This window comes from Lepidochelys olivacea, assembly GCF_965140295.1.
Source record: "Lepidochelys olivacea isolate rLepOli2 genome assembly, chromosome: 6".
NCBI classification, from domain to species: Eukaryota; Metazoa; Chordata; order Testudines; family Cheloniidae; genus Lepidochelys; species Lepidochelys olivacea.
In genome coordinates, this window is record NC_140416.1 from 79,336,102 (window position 1) to 79,358,532 (window position 22,431).

General features: G+C 40.4%; 1 protein-coding gene across 5 annotated transcripts in view; it reads right to left on the bottom strand.

Moving 5' to 3' along the window:
* The window catches only part of STRN3 (striatin 3), a 94,332-nt gene that overhangs the window by 31,077 nt on the left and 40,824 nt on the right, over window positions 1-22,431 (bottom strand). For 3 of the 5 annotated variants that reach the window (XM_084630140.1, XM_084630142.1, XM_084630139.1), the window contains exons 2-8: window positions 20,952-21,055; window positions 19,455-19,528; window positions 11,858-11,939; window positions 11,249-11,428; window positions 10,488-10,620; window positions 9,022-9,163; window positions 4,138-4,248 (exon numbers count right to left, since the gene is read on the bottom strand). In XM_084630140.1, coding sequence (XP_084486266.1) covers window positions 4,138-4,248; window positions 9,022-9,163; window positions 10,488-10,620; window positions 11,249-11,428; window positions 11,858-11,939; window positions 19,455-19,528; window positions 20,952-21,055 — 826 coding nt within the window. The remainder of the gene's footprint in view (window positions 1-4,137; window positions 4,249-9,021; window positions 9,164-10,487; window positions 10,621-11,248; window positions 11,429-11,857; window positions 11,940-19,454; window positions 19,529-20,951; window positions 21,056-22,431) is intronic. The other 2 variants (XM_084630141.1, XM_084630143.1) reach the window with 1 other exon arrangement.

The window sequence follows — 22,431 nt, forward strand, 5'->3', positions numbered from 1 at the left end:
AAGAAATAATGCTTTTTGCACTTTGACTTTCCTACACTTCCAGTCAACAGGAAAACCGCGCACGGGAAAAAATGAGCCACAGGTGAGTATCCTGTCACTGACAAACTTTGGGGGAATATAAATAGAAGGCAAAGAATACACCCCAACATCCTGCATCTAGGAAGTAAACAGACAGTGTGTTTACACTCATGAAAATGGGATCTCAGATAACCTTGCTTGGAAATACTGAAAAGGACTCTGGGTAAGTAATTTCTTTGGAAAGGAGGTTAATCTTAGTCTCTAGAAGGCATGATTTTGTTTAATATATAAGCTTTTGTGCCCAATATCCTTACTCTATCACTTAAATCGTGAATTTTTAATAAACCAACCTTTGTTTTTCAGTATAAATATATTTAAGTGTTCTGATATTAAGCAAGGTGCTGATCCTGAGCTGAATCATATGAATCAGCTCAGGTGCTGATAGTGAGCAGCGTTTGTTTAAATCTGTTTTTTTGAAGTCCCATTATCTGCGGCTTTCATTCCTTCCTTTCCTTAGAATCATGAAATCTATCATTTCATGATCACGTTCACCAAAATTGCCTCCCACTTCCACATTTGATAAACAATTCCTCTCTGTTGATCAGAATCAAGTCTAAAATGGCTGTCCCCCTGGTTACTCTCTCCACTTTTCTAGAACAAAAAGTTATCGCCAGTACATTCTTAGAACATACTCGAAATTTTGTATTTTGCTGTTATTTTTCCAAGAGATGTCTGGATAGTTAAAGTTCACCATTACTACCAGATCTCGTGTTTTGGTTATTTCTGCTATTTGTTCTAGAAATGCCTCATCCATCTCCTTGTCCTGATTTGGTGAACTAGAGTAGACCCCTACCATGTCATCATCCCCATGTTTAACCCCTTTTATCTTTACCCACAGACTCTCAGCTGGTCTTCCTCCCACCTCTTTCTGGGCCTCAGAACAAGTTTACATATTCTTGATGTATAAAGACAACAACTCATCCCTTTTAACTCTGACTGTACTTTTTGAACAAGCAATTCCTCTCCCTCTATACTAATAGTCCAGTAATGAGACTTATCCCACCTAGTCTCTGTGATGCCAATTAAGTAATAATTTAGTTTATGTAATAATACTTCCCATTCTTCCTGTTTTATTCTCCAGACTCCTTGCATTTGTGTATAGACAGCTAAGATATTGAGCAGATTCCCCTCTTGTTGATCCCACGACCCTATTGTAATTTTCCATGTTGCACTCTAACAGTCCTTGCTTAAGTGACCTTGCGTAAGGTCATTTCTTTTTAAGACTTACCAGTGGGCTTTTGTCACCTGTCCCCTCTGAAACTAATTTAAAGTCCTCCTCACTACACTGCTCTTCCCCTGCTTGTGTAGGTGGACCCCATATCTTCCCAGCAGACCTTCTTGGGGCTTAGAAAAGCTGCAGCCCCTGCCATGTTCCACAACAGTTAATATATCCCCACAGCAAAAGGTGTAATCCTCTGGTCTCACTGTTTCTCTGAGCTACTCACTTCATGAGCATGAGAAAGCAGAATGTGATTGGGGTGGGGGTGGAGGGTGAGGGTGTGCTTGTGCATTTAAAGCAAAACTTTAATCCAAGTACAAATTCAACAGCATTCAAAGCCTACCATTCAATCATTTTATATATAATCCAAATTTTAAAAAGGTAACTACATCACATCAGTTCATTCTTTTCAGAAACTGAAAGATACCAGTGCGTTTATGAATTTTATTGTCACTATGGGTTGTGCACAGCCTGAAAGAGAGTTCTGAAAGTTAAAACGGGATCCAAATTACCAGGGACAAATTTTCAAAGGTAGACCTCCACTTCAGTACTCAAAAATAAATTTGAAAACCTATTTCCAAAATAGTTCATGCAAGCCTGATAATTGCCTAACTGGTTGTTTACATGCTAAATGCAGGTGCACATTTCTGCAAACCTGTTTACTTCTTTTAGTTTGGCCCCAGTTAGGTATACTTAACTTTTTTTTTTAATAGTTAAGTTACCTCTGACCCTGACAAAATTACACCTTTACATAAACAAGTCCTGCAAAACTTTAAACAAACAAACAAACATGCACAAACTAAAGAATTAAGTGACATTAGAGATCATACACAAAGCAGAATAGCATTACATATTTGAACATTTAAAGTAAATTAACTTTTAAATAAAAATCCTTCCTTTATATTTAAAATCTATTAGCTCAAACTATTTAGCTTAACAAAGAGAAGGTGACTTGATTACAGTCTAAGTATCCACATGGGGAACAAATATTTAATAATGGGCTCTTCAAATTACCAGAGAAAGTTATAATACAATCCAATCGCTAGAAGCTGAAGCTAGATAAATTCACATTGGAAATAAGGCATACATTTTTAATGGTGAGAGTAACCAGCCATTGGAACAATTTACCAGAGGTCATGGTGGATTCTCCATCACAGACATTTTTTAAATCAAGATTGGATGTCTGTCTAAAAGATATGTTCTAGGAATTATTTTGGGGGAAGTTCTATGGGGGCAAAAGACATATCTGGCTTCAAGACTAAGCTTGATACGTTTATGGAGGGGATGGTATGATGGGATAGCCTAATTCTGGAAATTAATTGATCTTTGACTATTAGCGGTAAATATGCCCAATGGCCTGTGATGGGATGTTAAATGGGGTGGAACCTGAGTTACTACAGAGAATTCTTTCCTGGGTGTCTGGCTGGTGAATCTTGCCCACATGCTTAGGGTTTACCTGACCACCATATTTGGGGTCGGGAAGGAATTTTCCTCCAGGGCAGATTGGTAGAGGCTCTGGGGGTTTTTTGCCTTCCTCTGCAGCGTGTGGCACGGGTCACTTGCTGGAGGATTCTCTGCACTTTGAAGTCTTTAAACCATGATTTGAGGATTTCAATAGCTCAGACATAGGTTAGGGGTTTGTTACAGGAATGGGTGGGTGAAATTCTGTGGCCTGCATCGTGCAGGACGTCAGACTAGACGATCATAACGGTCCCTTCTGATCTTAAAGTCTATGATTCTATGATCTGTCTTACACAGTAGACCAGACATTGGTCCCTTCTGGCTCTGCAATCTATAAATCTATGAACATATGTTAGAAAAAAATTTACAGTCTAATTTAAATATATATTTATCACTTACACAGAACTTAAAAAGTGCTTCACAAAAATTTTTGAACTCACATGTAAAATTACTTTGGACCAAATATAGCTCTGAATTAAAATAGTGTAAAAACATTGCATTCAATGGAGTTACTCCCAAATTACACCAGTGCAACTCAAATACTAATGTAGCTCTTTGTCTATATAAGCGTTATATAACAAATTGAATTCTATACACTGTAGCATTATGTATCTCATTTTATAATTCATAATATTAAAATCTGGAGTTCTAAATACTTTACATATTTTTAAGTGGAAGCCTTATTCATCAGTCATTTCATCTGACAGAATTTACTCCTTTCCTCCTTCCTAATGGCAGTATTTTTCTTTAAAATGTCAGAAGATGTTAACTGAATGGAAGAATGAATGTCAACATCAAGGCACAAATATATTGTAGAGTAAGCCACAAAAATGTTTGCTTTCCCTTACATTAAAGGCATCTTTTTCATTCTCGTGCTGCCTTCTAGCAGACAGACACAAATATAGGCCCAACAATGTAACTGAATTGTGATTCAAAAGCATGGTTCAAGGAAAGTCAATTCAAGAATTTTTTTTTTTTTACACAAATGGAGAAATTTAGCCTACGATTTCATATTCACTATAATATGAAAATATTTTAAAGTTAAAGTTCAGGAAAGGCGAGACAGCACTCCCAGAACCAAGAGTGTTCAAAATCTATCACTGTACTTAGATTTCAAGGTACTTTCCTCTTTTCCTATTTAACCCTAGATTTTTATGTTTATAAGTGTTTTCACATTTCTATTCTCACAAGTGGCACAAGGTATTTCTTATATAATCAGATTTAGAAGACAGAAAGTTAAAGTTGGTTGCCCCCATCATGGAAAACAATACTTAATGCAAAAACAAAAACAGAATTTGCAGAAGAAAAAAAAAAAAAAAAAAACTGTCCTCCAAATGGATAAAACGAATTGCATTTCAAGATTCAGAATCTGCACTTACTCTTTACCCCTTTCTTCCCCTTTCGTTCCTTCTTGTACTGTTCCTTCAGTTTACTTATTAGTCCCTGGTCTACATCCCAAACCTCAGCAGTTGGGGACAGGTCATCTTTGTCTACATGCAGCATATTATTAAAAGAAAAAAAATCAGCAGTTGGCAATGCAAGCTGTGGGTGATTGACTGTTATAGCTCAACATAATCATCAATAAAAAGTTATTAGGTTATACTTGAAAATATTTTAAAGGTGCAGTCTCAGTTTTGTCAGTTACAGTTTACAAAGTATTAATCCCATTCTATACAGTTTTCACTAAACTATTTACTGTAATTATGTCTGAATATTATTTTATGCTAATTTTTGTTATCGATGAGAAAATAATTTGAGTTTTTTCTTTAAATAGCTGTTCGTGTTGAATAATTGATTGACACTACTACATACACAAAGGTATCTAATGTACTTAAGATTACTGCATCTTTAGAAAGCCAGTGTTAGGAATTATTCAGCCAGCTTTGAATAAGCAAATAAATATATTTCATGCTGCACAACTCATGAAAGTGCAAGCTGAGTATGTCAGTGTCATTTTGTTCATTAAAAAGACAAACACATGCATCCTCTCACACTCTAATCCTACATGCACAAGATAGGGCTTTACCAATTAAAGGGCATGATGCATAAATGTTACCAGAAAGACACACAATTTCACATACAACATTTATATGAAGGTTAATAAAGAACATTCACAAAAGTGAAGACAGTTTGACATCCTCATTCTGATCTTTAATTACAAATATTAGAAACCAAAGACTCTAATATATATATATTTTTTAAAGCTCATCATTTCTTTTTTGAAACATAGCAAATTTGTATCAGCTAAATAAAAGGAAACCCCTGCTATTGTTAAACATTCACAAATCCCTAGTTGGAAATATGCGACTAGGGAAAGAAAGAAAAATTACTGCTAAGTTAAAGTAAATGTAATTTTGAAATAAGGACTTTTACATAAAGTAAAGCTGACAAAAAATAAATAAAACAAAAAGCAAATGAACTTGGCCTGTGTTTTTCTTAAATCTTTTGTGTTCTCCTTGATTATTATTGAAGGTATTCTGGTTAAAACAATTTTCTCGCCCATAAAACCAAGCAGTTTGGAGGGGAGGAGTGCTAATTCTTGTAATTAATCATGTTTATGATATCAGCGTCTCCATAGAATTATTCTGATACAACAAATTCATCATCTCATTTCTGGGTTAGATGAATGTTCAAAAGCAGTAGTACATGGTAGAGGTAGGGCAGAGTACTTGCTTAAAAGAAGTATCTTTAATAAATAATTTATGTCACAAATTTTCAAAGGTCTCCTCAACATTAAAGTATTCAAGTTACACATAAGACAGGGATAACATTTGGGGATTTGAAATTTAGGATTTTAAAAAATATTTTTAAAAACAGAAGACCAGTAGATTGTTAATCGTTTTAAATACAACCAATTCCCTGCACTATTTTTTGTAATCAAAATATTACAGTCCAGCATTGAGATAGTGCAGAAAATCTTGATAGTTAAAGTAACGTCAGTCCTGCTTTGACCAGAAAGGATAGTCTTTTGGTTAAGATACCAAACTTGGACTCATAAAATGTGGGTTCTGTTCGTGCCTCTGTCCAGATTTCCTAAGGTGGCAAGTTTAAACTCTGAGCCTCAGTTTATCTTCTGTAAATAGAGAATAGTTCCTTATCTCACAGGGATGGGGTATATTCATGCATGTACCTGTGGTATTTAGATATTATAATGACATGCCCCTTAAGAATCTTATAAATACGTTTTGCACATTTAATTTCTCCATTTATCTCTGATTGGACAAAACGTTTGGTAGATTTTTATTATAATCTTATTTTCCTTATAGGAAATTTGCGGAAATATTTTAGCCTGACACTCTCCATCCCTTTAAAGGCTGTGAAATTTATTCTTCTTCATTTAATATCGTTTGAATTTTCTCATCTTTCATGGTTTTGAAAGTCAGCTGTTAGGAAAATTTGTTGCATGAAAGGGGGCTGCAAACCCCACTATGTGATAACTAAGATTAAACACACAAATAAAAGGAAACAATGTTTGCAAATATACAAGTATGTTCATGAAAAACTGCTACAGGGAGATTAAGCCAATGGTTGGTTTTCAGAAGTCTCCTTTGAGAAAGATATATCTTGAATATAGCTGCCAATTTGTTAATCACATGTCAAAAGCTATGGATCTCTGGAGTTAATCTATACTGAGAATTATAAAAATAATTTAAAAAGTTATTAAGGAAGTTAGTTAAAATATCCACTCAAAACTGGAGTGACAGCAAAGCAAGACCTGGTTGTAGGTCTGGAGACCTGCACACAGGAAACAAATTAGAAATCTGAGAAAGTAGTACAATAAAGAAATAAGTTTTATACATTAGAAATTAATTTACATCCATAGGGCATACAAAACAACTGGATTTGTACATGTCCAACCAACAAAACAAAAAGAATAAAGGAAGCTATGAGGGTAACAAATTAAAGCAGCAAGGAGGATGGGGATAAAAGTGAAACTATCAGCAAAAAAATTAAGGTTGCATAAAAACTAGGACGAATGGAAATGGAAATAAGCTTCCATAAAAGTCAAGTTAAACTTCATAATTTGACTCATACGCAGAATAGAACCTATAAATATAATGTATAATTAGCCAATTCTATATGCAAATGTAAGACGCTTAAAGGAAAAATAGGCAGAAGCATTTGTGCAAAGGAAAAGAATGATTTAAACAGGCAAAACGGAAATGTGCCTCAGATTGGTGCTGAAGCAGATTGTTTAGAAGAAACAGACAAGACAAATAAAGGAAGAGATGGCACTGTTTTACATAATATTTGGGAGTGAAAAAAAACCTTGGAATCCCTAGGAATCACTATGGACTCCCAGCAGAATCACTGTGGAGACTGGGGAGGCTTCAGGGACTATCTTAAAAAAAAAAAAATTAATAAGGTTATGCAAGGTATTTATAAGACAAAAAAGGTAAATATGTTTGTGGTAGTTTATAGTCATAGACAGTACTAAAGTGGGACCACATTTGGAATACTGTATCCAATTCTGATATGCCACGAGGAATTTAACCTTTATAACCTTAACCTTTGTGCAAAATAAAACTAAGTGGAAATCTCGAATATTTTAAACCATTAAAGAAAATGTATGTTTATTCAATCCCAAGAGCTCAGGATTAAACAATCCTCAATGATTCCAGTTAAATAAAAAGGAACTGCATTTAATCCAAAAACAGCAGATACATGTTTCTGGATTAAAGGGAAGACTAAAGTTATAATCCTTATATAATGTTATGGGCAAAAACACTACAAAAATGGAGTACCAAATTAGAATATCTTTAAAATACAGCACCAGTTAACAAGACTAATAAAATGTCTGAGATAAAAAAGCTATTGTACGAAGGGGTTGCAAAGGTTCCATAATGTACAACATAATCCAATAATTTGGGACTAAGGTACATCATGTCAGAAAGTTAAAATGCTACATTCCAAGAAATCACACAGAATACTGACCATGTGCACTTGATGTTTGGTCTTTAGCTTTGTGCTGCAATAAAGGATTTGTTTTGTCTTGGTATAAAATAATTCAAATGTACAACTACATATTGATGTAAAACTTCAGGCCAACAAGTTGAAATATCAGTTCAATACCTAAACAGACTACAGAAATTCAACCGTTTTAAGATTACTTCATATAAAGATATTTTATTTTCTCCTGTTTAAAATAATGAGGGGTTTAGATAGCTTGTCTCCTCAAGCAGCAACAATGCAGAATGCCCACCAAGAAGTAAAGCACTTAGACCAATAAGATTAAATAAAATTCTAAATCTAGCAGTAAGGAGGTTAAGGAAATAAATCTGATAAGTTAATTGTTGTGTTTTGTTCTTCTAAAAATGCAGTGAATTTTAGTGTTTATGAAAAGAAAAGCACACACTAAAAGAATGGCACATTAGACAAGTATTGTGTCAACTTTCTCAAGCAGCCCCTATACTATATGCCATAATTCTGCAATCCCTACCTCGAACACTGTTACTTTAGTCCTGGGCCTTACCTCAGCAAAATGTCAATTGTGTTTAAGTATGAGGTGTTTTTAGCAACTAAGAACTAGACAGCCCATTCAATTAGGCAATAACTGATGGATATTTGGAGCCCAGATTAACCTCACTCTTCCTTACTCCCCATTTCTTTAAAAAAAAAAACCTCACAAGTTTCAAACATCATCAGAGAGACATTTAGTGCTTTTTATATCACATGGAACTGTTTAGCAATCTTACTTCATTATCTAAAGAAAATCTGAACTAGCAGTAAAAAGATTATCAATTTTCTGATTCTATTAATAAAGACTATATTAGCAGTCAACTTCTGAAAATCTGGACAAGAAATAATGTAATTATAGTTTTAAATTTAATAATTCTTCTAGTCCATATAACAGAAATTAATTTAACACAGGCCTCAACACAAATTAAAGCTCCAGACCAAAGCCAAATCTAAATTTAGCAAAACATTGATCCCAAAATACAAAAGAAGGATTTTAGAGGTGGTCAGGAATATAGACTAGGAGCAGCAAAAAATATAGAAGATAGAAAAAAACCCTGTCCTCAACAGCAAAACAAAGCCAAATTTGAAATAAATTAACCAGTCTAATTGTTAACATTGCAGTGTGTGAGGATAAAATTTGTAATAGCCAACATCCTAATTATCTCCTCCTTTGCCAGCATCTAATCATCACAAGCATCCACACATCCATTCTGTCTTTAACAGTACGTATTATAGCTCATAAGTGTACTGTTATGAACAAGTGTTCGAACAGTGCTAAACATCTGTTAGTATTAGCTTCTTACCCCATTCTGTCCCATCCCCTGAACTTCTTGCTTCTCCAGCACCTTCTCCATCTTCTGCTGTTACTAAAAAATCAAATTCTTTCAGAGCTTCTTCAGTATCAGGGTCATCTGTAAGGTCTGCAGCTAAACCTTCATTACCAATCTGCAAGTGGATAACAAAATATATATTCTGTATTTTAAGAATACAGACAGACAAGTTTTCTGCCAGTAAGAAGAAACTCATCTAAAATATCAGTTAGGAATGGGACAGGTAATGTAAAAAAGGACTTTTTTTTTTGCAAGGGAAGAACATTTTGAAGTGCAAAGTGTGTACAACTACTCATAGTGTTATTTCAGTTCCTCCAGAATTTAAACAAAATCCAAGCTCCTGACAAGGCAGGGTAGGAGGCTCCGTTTACCTGAAGTCAAAGCACTGACCTCCCAGCTATTAAAGAAAAACCAAGATACAATGCAGCCAGAGGGCCATCATGATGAAAAGTGCTTCAGTGACCAAAAAAAGATCATCAAGCTCTCCACTGTAATGATCATACACTCAAGTAAACTAATCCAACATTAACTAAATGACAAGTGGAAGTTTCAGGAAGAAACAGCAAGGTCCTATACAGAAGGAGCAACTTCACAAGAACATTAGGGATGGGAGAAAAAACATCTCTATCTGCAAGTCTGGCATAAAACCTGTATCTCTGATGGAATGTTCTCCCCAGCCCACCTTAAAGCATTTAGTTTCTTCTCCTTGCAAATAACCCCTGCTTTTCCAGAACTTCTTCAGGGTACACCCTTTCTTACACAGCACCCTCCATTATATAGACCCCACAAAACAAATAAATAACCACCAAACTGAGAAGCAGATGAGATTCTTGGGATCTCATCACTGCAGCTCCATGATCAGATGAGAGTTCTTGCTAAATCAAGTAATCATCCCTAACAGGGCAGAGTATACTGCCTTTGTATTACTCCTAGCTGGCTGAGATAGTGAGACTGAGAATAGGAAATATACTTGGATCTACACAGAAAACACTACCACAAGGTCACCAAGCCAGATATTAACATACAATTTTAAAAATGGCAAAAAGAGAGGAAGCTCTAAAAAGCTACGTCTGAGAGGAGGAACGAAATACAAAATTATTCCATCTCTAAGCGCTGGCAGCAAACCAAAAACAGAGTAACACTTTGACAGCAATCTTAAGTTATTATACTCACATCTACTCACAAGGATGTTGTGAGCACTAATTACCTCATGTTTGTAAAACATTTTGAAGATGAAAAAACACTATTATAGGAGATACACCAAAACGTGCTGATATCACATGTTCACTTACTTGTCACACAGATAAAGAAGGGTACCTATTTCAGTGTAATTTATTCATGTCTATTTGAAACATGGGCTTCCACCAGGCTATATTTTATAAGCACTGCTTTCAATGTCAGATGTACATGATCAAAAGGCAATAGTAAAAGCTCTTTACTTTGTGTTTTTTATTTATCCGATGCTTTTCTTTTCCTTCTGCAATATCTTCTATCATGTCATTCTCTTCTTCTTCATCACTATCATCTGCATTTTCTAAGAAATTAAATGTTTCAAGAACATCACCAGAGTTCCTACAAAAAAACAAAAAACAAAACAAAAAGCCTACAGTGGTCAAATTTACTAGCTGACTTACAGTGAAGGGATTTAGGGGTTTAAGTCAAATATAACTCTACTATTTAACTTCTACAAGTTTTTAAAAGTCAATAAAAAATTCCAGGAAAAAACTTTGTCCATCTAAAATCTATGGGATGACTCAAAGAGAAAAGCACCACTCAACATGTATGGCAGAATGTAAAAACAATTCTTTATGTTAATAACACCAACTTAAATTATTAAAGCTGAAACAAAAATCTAATTTTCACATAATGCACTATTTATTTTAACAGTACAAGATGATATATCTGAAAAATATGATGAGTGATTGTTAGCTATGCTTATAGACTCCTTATATGTTAATCAGTTTACTTTCAGGTTCTTGTGCACTCACATAGCTGCAATATTTGGATGATATAACTGACTAACGTGCCACTGACCAGAAAAAAAACATAGGATCTGAAGCTTATATGAGCCTAACTGGTTTCTCACTACTTACATAACATTGCTGTCTGAATCTAGTAAGTGAAATAGCATATTAATAATATAAGTAGGGTATGTTAGCCAACAATCAAGCATATCACAATTTTACATCTCTTCGCCTACCTTTTGATTTCCTGTCCCTTTTGCTTTGATGAAGGAGATTCACCTCCATTAAGGATCTGTTCTAAGTTCTTTGTCTCCACTGAGCCATTTGGTTCTGAACCGGAGAGGCCAAGTAAAGACCTTACCCGCTGGGACCGTACATCCAATATTGTGTCCGTGTAACCTACTTCCTGAAGATACCTAGATTGGTTGTGAAAAGAGAAAAGAGAAAAAGACATTTATGAGAAAGAGAAAGAAACTAGGGCTCGTTGCTGAAAAATAAAATAAAAAAATTCAATTGATAATACTAAAGAGAGGAGATAGGAAGCTAAATGACTACCATATAATCTACTGAAAGGACCCCCTCTACCCAAAATCCATGTGTTCCACCTGTGGTTTGCTTCTCATTTCATTTCCCAGGGTTTAAAGCAGTGACACAGCCAAGGATTTTCTCTGCTGGTACTGCTTCAAAGAAAAATGCAGTCTACATAGTCTCGCCTACTGAACCAATATTTGCCCATCTTGACGACATGAATTTTCAAGGCAAAGTGCAAATATGTAAATAATTTCTAAAGAGCCAGAAAAAAAACCAACTGACTACAAATATAGATACTCAACTATATTACTTACTGTCTTAATAATTGCCTGCCTTGCTTCCAGGTCAGTTGACTATTCTGAGGTACTGTCGGAACCTCTGTGTCTTTGGTTTCTTCTGAAATGCAAGGAGATACACATTAGTGTTGCTCATTTTACTCTGCCAATTTTAAAGACCGCAGACAGAAGCGATGATTTCACTTAAATATTTTTATACCCCACACAATTTTTCTGAGAGATGAGTGGTGTGGTCATCTGCTTAATGAGCCTAATGCTAGACTCAGATGGTATCCTTTACAAATCCACATTCCACAACCTCATTGATGATCAGCAGAACAACAGTAAACAGTTACAAATGTTCTTGGAAGTGCTGAACTTGATTTTACCAATATCAAAAAGTCTCATATTGTTGCACATATTAGGACCTTCGTACATACCACTTAGTCTTTTTTCTGGTACAAAGTTGGCAAATTGCCATTATTCAGATAGCATCCCTTAAAGGCTATTCAAAGTAATGCCAACTATTTTATTTTATTTTTTTACATTACAGCAGCTGACCTGCTCTGGCTAATTAACTCCCTTATTCCTCAGAGGATTCTAAATAGCTCTAACAAAGAGCACTTAAGAAAAAGATCCATTCTAATTCTCTATTCAACTATATTTAATGTCCATTAATTTAGTATAACAAAACTGGTTAGTAGAAACTTGATTTTTCTTAAAGGAAGACAGTTGTAATTTTTTTTTAAACTTTATGAAATAAAAAAATAAGAAATCACTATTTTTTACTAATACTGTTTAAATAAGTTCCATTAACTTGTATGTGGGGAAAACTAAACTAATCTGTCAAGAATACAATATTAAGGAATGCCATCACTTTTACTCTCCAACAGCAACTGATATCTTGAGCCCATTCCACTTTAACAGTTGTTCTATTATATCACCCTATAAATCATAGAGTAAAGAACTAAGAGGAATACTGTTCTAGAGAGAATTCAGAAGTCAGACTTGTAGGTCTTTTAAAGAAATGTGAAAAAATGAACTCCAAGCACATAACATACTTTCAAGCAAGGCAGAAGTGCCTGAAGATGTGGCCATACCAAAAAAAAAAAAAAAGGGGTGGGGGGGCGCAGAGATAGACTGTCTAATCTGACACTTCGAGATTCATTGCCTAGATGACTTGTGGGTCATAACTGCATTTCCAGTGAGCAGCAAAGAGGAAGGCCAAACTTTATTTATAACTTAGCGTCCCAAAGAATTGAATTTCAAGGAGGGGCCAGCCATGCAATAAAGGTCATTCTTACTTATTAAACAGTCATATTTAATCCTTTAGTTTCAGATCTATAAGAGGCAGAATTTGTGGAAATGTTAGTTATAATCAACATATTGCCTACATTGTGAAGTCTACTGCACTCCATGTGCCAATGCGGGCACATAGATTTGCATCGGGGCATTTCCTCTCAATCTGACACAACGCCTGTTCATTTTTAAAAATATATAAAAAATTGACTTTTCCAGGATAAAGCAAAAACAAACAGCTTGTTATATATTTTTATTGTACAACAGAACAAAAACGTATAGTTTTCTACATATAAAATGTATATTCCATTGTTCAATTTTCTCCCTAGCTGTCTCAAAGAAGTTTATCCTGCCAAGTAAGTAAGTGAGTGTAATATCCCAATACCACTGTAAGATCCTTCAAGGGCCGATGATAGAAATAACCCTAACCCACTACCTCTTTATTCATCTACTAAAACCTCACTCAACATTTGGATCTTTCTGAAGGAGAGAAAGAAAACGGAAGCAATAAAGGCTCAAATAAACCTCTTGCCAAACACCAGGATATTCAGTAACAGCTCCCTGGAACCAAATATCTGTTCTCAAAGAATTAAAAAACGGTTACCTAGCTTTCGTAACTGTTGTTCTTCGAGATGTATTGCTCATGTCCATTCCATTGTAAGTGTGTGCACGCCCATGTGCGCGGTTGACGGAGATTTTTGCCTTAGCAGTATCCGTAGGGTCTGCAGTGGCGCTCCCTTGAGTGCTGCGCTCATGTGTCGGTATATCAGGCGCCACCAACCCTACACCCTTCTCAGTTCCTTCTTGCCGGTGACTCCGACAGAGGCAGGTGGGCGGGTAATGGAATGGACATAAACAACACATCTCAAAGAACAGTTACAAAAGGTAGGTAACCGTTTTTTCTTCAAGTACTTGCTCATGTAGGTTCCATTCTTGGTGACTCACAAGCAGTGCCAATGGAGGTGGGCTCGGAGTTGACAGTTTTGCAGCTTGTAGCACTGCCCCACCGAAGCCAGCATCGTCCTGGGCCTGCTGGGTCCGCGCATAATGGAATGCAAACCTGTAGACAGATGACCAGGTAGCAGCTCTACAGATCTCTTGGATCAGCACCTGAGCCAAGAAGCCCGCTGATGACGCCTGTGCTCTAGTTGAGTGCTCTTTGACTATTGTTGGTGGAGGCACACTTGTGAGGTCATTGCAGTATCAGAGGCAGGCTGTGATCCAGGAGATATGCTCCGAGCAGAAACTGGGCAACCTTTCATCCTGTCTGTCACAGCAACGAACTGTTGCGTTGACTTGCGGAAAGGCCATGTCCTGTTGACATAAAAGGCCAGTGCCTTCTGGACATACAGAGCTTGCAACCTGTGCTCCTCTTCGTAACTATGTGGCTTTGGAAAGAAGACCGATAAGAAAATGACCTGGCTGGTATGAAACTGGGAAACTACCTTGGGCAGGAATGCCGGGTGTGCCCGCACTGGACCATGTCTTTGTAGAACACCGTATAGGGAGGTCCCGACGTAAGAGCTCTGAGCTCAGACACTCTGCAAGTGGACGTAATTTCCACCAGGAATGCCACCTTCTAGGAGAGAGAAGAAGAGAGCAGAAAGCCAGAGGCTCAAATGGAGATTCCACGAGCCTCGACAGCACGAGGTTCAAATCCCAGGGAGCGATCGGTAAAGATTCTCCAGACCTTTAAGGAATTGGGCTCTCATGTCACGAGCGAAGATTGACCTGCCTTGGAACAGAGGATGGAAAGTTGAAACAGCAGCCAGGTGGACCCTGACTAACAACAATGCCAAGCCTTGGAGCTTGAGGTGCAGGAGATAGATCACCTGCAGGGAGGCCTACTTGGCCTGGACATGCCGATCCAAGGCCTAGCACATAAACCTTTTCCATTTTGCCCGATAGGTTGCTCTGGTGAAGGGCTTTCTGCTACCCAGCAAGATCTGTTGCACTCGGGTCAAGCATTCCCACTCATTTGTATTTAGCCATGCATCGGCCACACAGTCAAGTACAGCGCCTCCAGGTTCAGGTGCAGAAGACTGCCGTGATTCTGAGACAGCAGGTCTAGCCAGAGAGGGAGTCGCAGTGGCTTGGCTACTGAAAGGTCCAGCGGCATGCCGAACCACTGCTGGTGAGGTCACTAGGGAGCTATCACGATAACCCTCGCACTGTCCTGCTTGATTTTCACTAGGACTCTGTGGATCAATAGCACTAGCGGGAAGGTGTACATCACGGCCCCTAACCATGGAAATAGGAAAGCATCCAACAGGGGACTCCTGTCCATCCCCTGGAACAAACACAACACATGGCATTTTGTGTTCTGGTGGGACACAAACAAGTATACCTGGGGAATCCCCCACTTCCGGACGAGCATACTGGCCACCTCCAGATGGAGCGACCACTCATGGAGATACGAGAAGATTCTGCTGAGGTGATCTGCTAGCACATTCTTGGTGTTGGGCAAGCGTGCGGCTAGCAGATGAATAGCATGCAGCACACAGAAGTGCCAAAGGTTGAGAGCTTCTTGGTTTAGGGCTGACAGCCTGGCTCCACCTTGTCTGTTGATGTGATCATAGAACATTGATCATAGAATATCAGGGTTGGTGGGGACCTCAGGAGGTCATCTAGTCCAACCCCCTGCTCAATGCAGGACCAATCCCCAAATTTTGCCCCAGATCCCTAAATGGCCCCCTAAAGGATTGAACTCACAAGCCTGGGTTTAGCAGGCCAATGCTCAAACCACTGAGCCATCCCTCCCCCCTAAAGTATTGTCCGTGAATCCCTGCACCGCCTTGCTCCTCAGGTGGGGCAAGAAGCCCTGGCAGGCCAGGAGAACTGCTCTGAGCTCCCTGATGTTGATGTGGAAGGCCAGATCGTCCTGCATCCATTGGCCCTGGGTGTTCAGCTCACCCCACCCAGGTGGGCTCCCCAGCCCACATCTGAAGCATCGGAGACCAGGGTCAATGACAGGACAGGGTCGCGAAGGGGACTCCCTGAAATACTGGCTCAGCCTCCAACCACCAATCCAGGGACTATAGAATGTGATCTGGCAGCCTGACCACCCAGTCTAGATCACTCTGTTGGGAGTGTAGACCTATGCCAGCCACGCTTGCAGAAGCCAGAGGGGGAGCTGGGCATGACCGACCACACAAGTACAGATGGCCACGTGGCCTAAACAACCGCAGGCAGATGAGAGCTGTGGTGAGCAGGCAGCTCCTCACATGGGATATCAGATCAGACATGGCCTGAAAAGGCGCCTCCGGGAGGAAGGCTCTGGCTTGCATGGAGTCGAGAACTGCTCTAATGAACTCTATCCATTGGAGGAGTCTTAAGGTGGATTTTTTCTCTTTTATCAACAGACCCAGGTCATGGCAGGTGGAACGCACCACACCGAGGTCTCTCTGCACCTGGTTCCAGGACCTGTCCTTGATGAGCCAGTCGTTGAGGTATGGGAAGACCTGGACCCTTCAATGTCTGAGGTAAGCGGCCACTGGTGACACTATGCCCAGCACCCAAGGGTACACGGTGACTTGGGACCAGATCGAACAGAAGGGGCTCAGACAGTTGAGGAAAGAGTGGGGTGGATCCTGGTCAGGGAGCATCACTCTTGACCGCACCCTCAAAACGAGCGCTTCTGGCCCCCAAGAGTGTTTTGCCAGACCAGGCTGCGCAGGTGAGTGGGAGGCAGAGGGGTGATGCAGCTGAAACTAGCATCTCCATCCCTTCTTGCAGGCCCCTGGCGAGACTGCCAAGGCTTAGGCAGCGGGGGCGGCCGGAACTGCTTCCTTGTAGGCTGCAGTGTATGCATTCCCAGTGAGCGAAGGATGGCTTTGGTGTCCTTCAGACCATGCAGTCTCACATCAGTCTGCTCTGAAGAGGGACTGTTCCTATCAAATGTGAGGTCCTGGATGGACGTCTGCATCTCCTGGGAGAGACTTTCAGTGTGAAGCCAGGAGCTGTGCCTCATCACCACCACCAATGCGACACCCTGGCTGCCGAGTCCGCTGTATCCCATGCCATCTGGAGGGAGCACCTGGCAGCCGCAGTGCCCTCCTCCACCAAGATGACAAATTCTTGAGCCAACCCCTGTGGAAGGGACTCCTTGAACTTATGGATGGAGTCCTGTAAGTTGTAACGACCAAAGAGGGCCTGATGGTTCACCACCCGGAACTGCAAACTGGCCGTCGAAAATATTTTTCTCCCAAACAGATCCAACCATTTGGCCTCTATTTTTGGGAGTTGAGTTGGTATGCCCGTTTGCCTCTTTCATTGGCCGCAGAGACCACCAGCTAGCCCGGGGGAGGGTAGGTATAGAGGTACTCGAATCCCTTGGCTGGGACAAAGTACTTGTTTTCAGCCCTCTTTGAGGTGGGAGGGATGAGGATGGAGTTTGCCAGAGACCCTTAAGGGCACTGTCGAGCACCGGTAGTGCAACACGCGTTGGTGCAGAGGCTGACAGGTCGTTAAACAAGGTGTCCATCTGCTCAGCCTTTTCCTCTACCTCCAGGCCCAAGTTCTTGGCCACCTGACACAGCAGGGCCTGATATTCTTGAAATCGCCCAGCGGGCTTGCCCTCGAGGGTCCGCAAACACATCATCTGGGGATGAGGACAATTATTGCACCGTCAGGGGAGGTTCCAGGGCATCTTCCCCCACGGAGTGGAAGGGGTGGATGCCCTTCCCTCTACTCCAATCATCTGAAATGCCTTGTGCACTGATCCCAGTGCCGCTGGTGCCACCAGCTGCTGCTCCGAGGCAACAGCCAATGAGAGGTGAGTAGGAGGCATTGCCACAACTGGCATTCTCCATGCACCCCCAATAAGGCCACTGCGCCAGCCACGGGCTCAGCACCACCAACGCAGCCTCAGGTGCTCATTCGCACTGGTGCATACTCGATGAGGGGCTGAACTGGGCTTCCGTGCCAGAGAAATCCCCTTCTGGTGACCACGGTGGGGCTGTCAACGCCTGGGTCTGCTTGCTGGCCATTGCTGTTAGGGACTGACGCTGGAGGAAGGTGATCAGTAACAGTATTGAGGGGACCAGAGACGCGACAGGGAGCGGTCCCACGATGTGGGCGACCGGGACCTGAGCCTAGAAAATGATCTGCAGGAGGGTGAGTGGCGTAGGTAGTATGGCGACCGGCATCTTGCTCTAGGCGATCCGTGTCAAGGCGGTGGCAAACAGGAACGTGGCACCGGTGACCAAGGACAAACCCCCAGGTGTCCAGGCTCTGGCGACCTGCGGCACGGAAGTGGAGAGCACTGCTTCATTTCAGGGAATCGGTGGCGCTCCACTGCCCCCCTGAGGGGTCTTTGCATCTGACTTGCGTGTGTGGAAAGCCTTTGCCGATTCCTATGGTACATGCTGTATCACATGCTGATTCCTATGGCAATGCTCTCTTGCTCCAGAGGAGCCTGTGAAGGTGTCTGTGCTGCCAGGGTTTTGGGTCCTATGCCACTCCTGGGCATCGGCAGTGGACCTTTCACAGGACTAAGAGCCCCAGTTGGAGGGGTGCAAGCAAATGGCTCCAGAGTGGCCAGACGTCCCGAAGCGGATACTTTGCCCAATGGCCCTTTTTGCTTGGTGCCGGGGTTTTAGACTTCTTTTTGCGCACTGGCAACAGGGAACGGTGCCAGGCGCAGGCTGGTGGCAGGGGCGCACTGAGGCAGAGGTACTTGTAGATTCCTGTTGGGGCTGCACGGAGGCTGGACACAGGGGGGACTCCATGAGGAGAGCCTGAAACCAAATCTCTCACTCTTTTTGCATGCAGGGCCGGAAGTTCTTACAAATTCAGCACATGTCTCTAATGTGTGACTCCCCTAAGCACCTGAGGCAGCTGCTATGGGAGTCACTTACAGGCACAGGCCTATTGCAGTCCACGCAGGGCTTAAACCTGAGAGACTGGGGCTTGCCCTGCCTGGGGTGAAGTCTCCGCTGGGATCCTAACAGTTAACTATTATGAACAAAACTATTTACAAGGCCCTAAGTCTCCAAGACAACAGACGAAAAACGCTAGCTCTTGCAATGGAAGGGAAGGCACTCCAAGTAACCACCACAGGTGGTAAGAAGGAATTGAGGCCCTAGGGTCAGCGGCACCTGATATACTGACGCATAAGCGACCCTACGGATACCACTAAGGCAAAAAATCTCCGACAACCACGCATGTGAGCGCGTACACCGCTAGAATGGAATGGTTATGAGCAAGCACTCGAAGAAGAACTTTTGTTATTAATGACTGTGCACATTATGGCAACTATTAAGAGTTGCATAAATAGCAAATCTAAAAAAAGCAGATAGCAAAAGAATGAAAAACGTGAAATTTACAAAGAAGTTACCTGATTCAAAAGTTGGCATTTTCAAGTCACCTTGGTTCAGTTCTGTGCCATATTTTAATTTATGATATTTTGCCCTGAAAATTAAGCATAATCGGTATATAAAAAAAATAATTTCTTAACTCAAACACCTCTTAATATTACAATTTAATAAACATGTTTAGCTATAGAATAGATCTATAGATAATTATATCTATATTTAGATATAGAATATATATTTCAATACTTCTGTTTGGATAATTACTGAAAAATCATTGAAAAGTCAAACATTTTCAAAAGCATACTTTCATGTTTTTCTCTCATAACCCCATGTACCCCAAAATTTTATTAATAAAGAAACTGTATTTGAGAACTTATTTGTTATTTATGAAGGATTTTATTTTATGTGTCAGTAGGTAAAAAGCTTTTCAGGCTGTTCAATCTAGTCAGGATGGATAAAGTCAAGGATTTATTTAAAAAATTGAAACTTTAAAAATTTAAATTGAACACATTTTTCTTCTTTAAAAAAAACTTATTTAAAATTAGCCTAAAGAGGTCAAGGACTTGCATGGATAAATATATCTGGGTTGACTGTGGTAGTCAAATATAGTTTGGGGTTACTGAAGATCTATACAATAGGTTGGAGTATTTATGTATTGTGACAAAGTTTCTCCTCTGCCTTCGTGGGTCCTACGCTTATTGGCAGATTTGCTTGCCTCAGAGGTTCACAGCAGCCCTCAGTTTGGCCACTTTCGTGGCCCAAATCTGCCATTCACTCCGTTAGCCTCATCACTGGCCAGCATGGGGAAAAGGAAGAAGAACAATCCCCGCAGTCTCTGCTGATCCATCTAGTGGATTGGGGAACAGGCCAGAGACCTTCCCCTCTGGTGGAACCCACAGTTCAGGTCAACTCCTCCGGTATCAAGTAGGAAGTTGTGGGGATGGGGGGAACCCGGGTCCGCCCTCTACTCCAGGTTCCAGCCCAGGGCCCTGTGGATTGTAGCTGTCTACAGTGGCTCCTGTAACAGCTGCGTGACAGCTACAACTCCCTGGACTACTTCCCCATGGCCTCCTCCCAACACCTTCTTTATTCTCACCACAGGAGAGACAACGTTCTTTGTGTTTAATATCTACTCACACAGGATATTATACCAACATTTCTTCATACATCATAATATTCAACTTTGAAAACTGTTATTTGACGGCTATTGTGGCAGCAGCAGAAGTACAAAATTCTATTTCGGTAGGCCAGCGAAACAGCCAGTTTTAAAAAAAAACGGCTTTCAGTTTTAAGGATTTTGTCAGTAGGATACTTAGGAATTGCAGACTATTTCTCAGACTAAATTTCAGTTTAGACCAAACTGATGGCAAAGAAATGAAGAATTTACTCAAGTTCTCTGAAGTGTTCCCAATGTCCCTTCCCCGTACCTTGGGCTAAGTGTTTAAATGTAAAGAAATTACCCTCTGTTTTGTAAAGTCTCTTTCAGCACAGATAAAAATTGAATGAACATGCATACATACCTTTCTTGTTTTAATGCATATTCTAACATTTTTATTCTTCTTACTAAATCTTTCTTCAAGTTTTCTTGACCTTTTCTTTCTCCTTGTAGAAAAGCTATCCGAGCCTGAAAACACAAAAGGTAGATTTGTTTTGTTCCATTCACCTGAAGTTCAGATAAACACAATCTAGTTCACTGAATGAACTGTAGCTCACGAAAGCTCATGCTCAAATAAATTGGTTAGTCTCTAAGGTGCCACAAGTACTCCTTTTCTTTTTGTGAATGACAAGAGTTTGTTTTGGTAATATTTAGTTTTAATCCTTGTAGCTGAAAGAATTGGTGACAAATATTTGCTTCACTGAATGTTTTAATGCTACACATCCAAAGGCATACAAGTGCAAGGCAGACCAAACACTTAGAAGATTTGAACTGAGGAAGGACCTAAGGACTTCAAATAGAGGGGAGACAGGCCAGGTTGTTGAATACACAGACAGCACATCTCAAAGAACAAGTAATCTCTTCTTCTTCATTCGAGTTGTTTATATGTGTGACGTTCCCCTCTGGTGTTATCTAGACCGGTGATCTGCTAGGCCATTTCAATCCTTGACTCTGCGAGCCAGCCTTACCCTGCTCTGCTGTGAGAGCCCCCACTCCCGGGCTCTTCACGCACAGACTCTGGCATGTAAGCTGCTCGCAGCTACTTGCAAGCGAATGACATTAGCCAATATCTCCAGTTGCAGATACAAGCCTAGGAACCTCCCTCTTGCAGTGTCCAATTATGCCCACTGGAGGCTGTAAGCTTATATGAGTTCGTCAATTTAACAAAGAAATTGATATGTACCAGGCTTGTTCTCCCAAGGGGAGTCTCTGACTCGCTTCATACAAAATGCATTGCTTCAGGTAGAACAAACAAATAGATGTTAAGAGATTATAAGTCAAAGCATAACAAGCCAGAGGGTTACCAAAAGAAAAGAAAATATAAGCATGCAGTCTAAACTCTCAACCCTATTAGACTGGGCAGCAACTAGATTGAGCAGTTTTTCTCACCCCACTAGATACTGCAGTCCTTAATATACAGGTTTGTTCCTTAAATCTGGGCCAATTTCCTTTGTTGGAGTCTTGTCTTCTTCTCAGTGTCTTGGTTGCTTGCAGCATAGGTGGGGGCAGGAGAAGAGCCCAGTATGTGTCCACTCTGTTTTATACTCTCATTCCACATGTTTGGCGAGCACAAGCCCAGGCATGTCTGGAGGGCATTGCCGAGTCTCTTCAAGCAAGGTTGAGCAATTTCCCTGGTGTGGCCTCATGCAGGTGAGTCATTGCATTGTAGGTCCCTTGCTGGATAATGACTATGGATCAGCTGTTTGACACCCTGCCCCGGTGTTGGTTACTTTCCTTGCTGTTGCCTCTGGGGAGCTAATATCTGGCTGATTCCCCAACTTTCAGCATGCTTTAGTGACCACCATACAACACAATTCTCATAGCTTCATATGCATTAATGATAC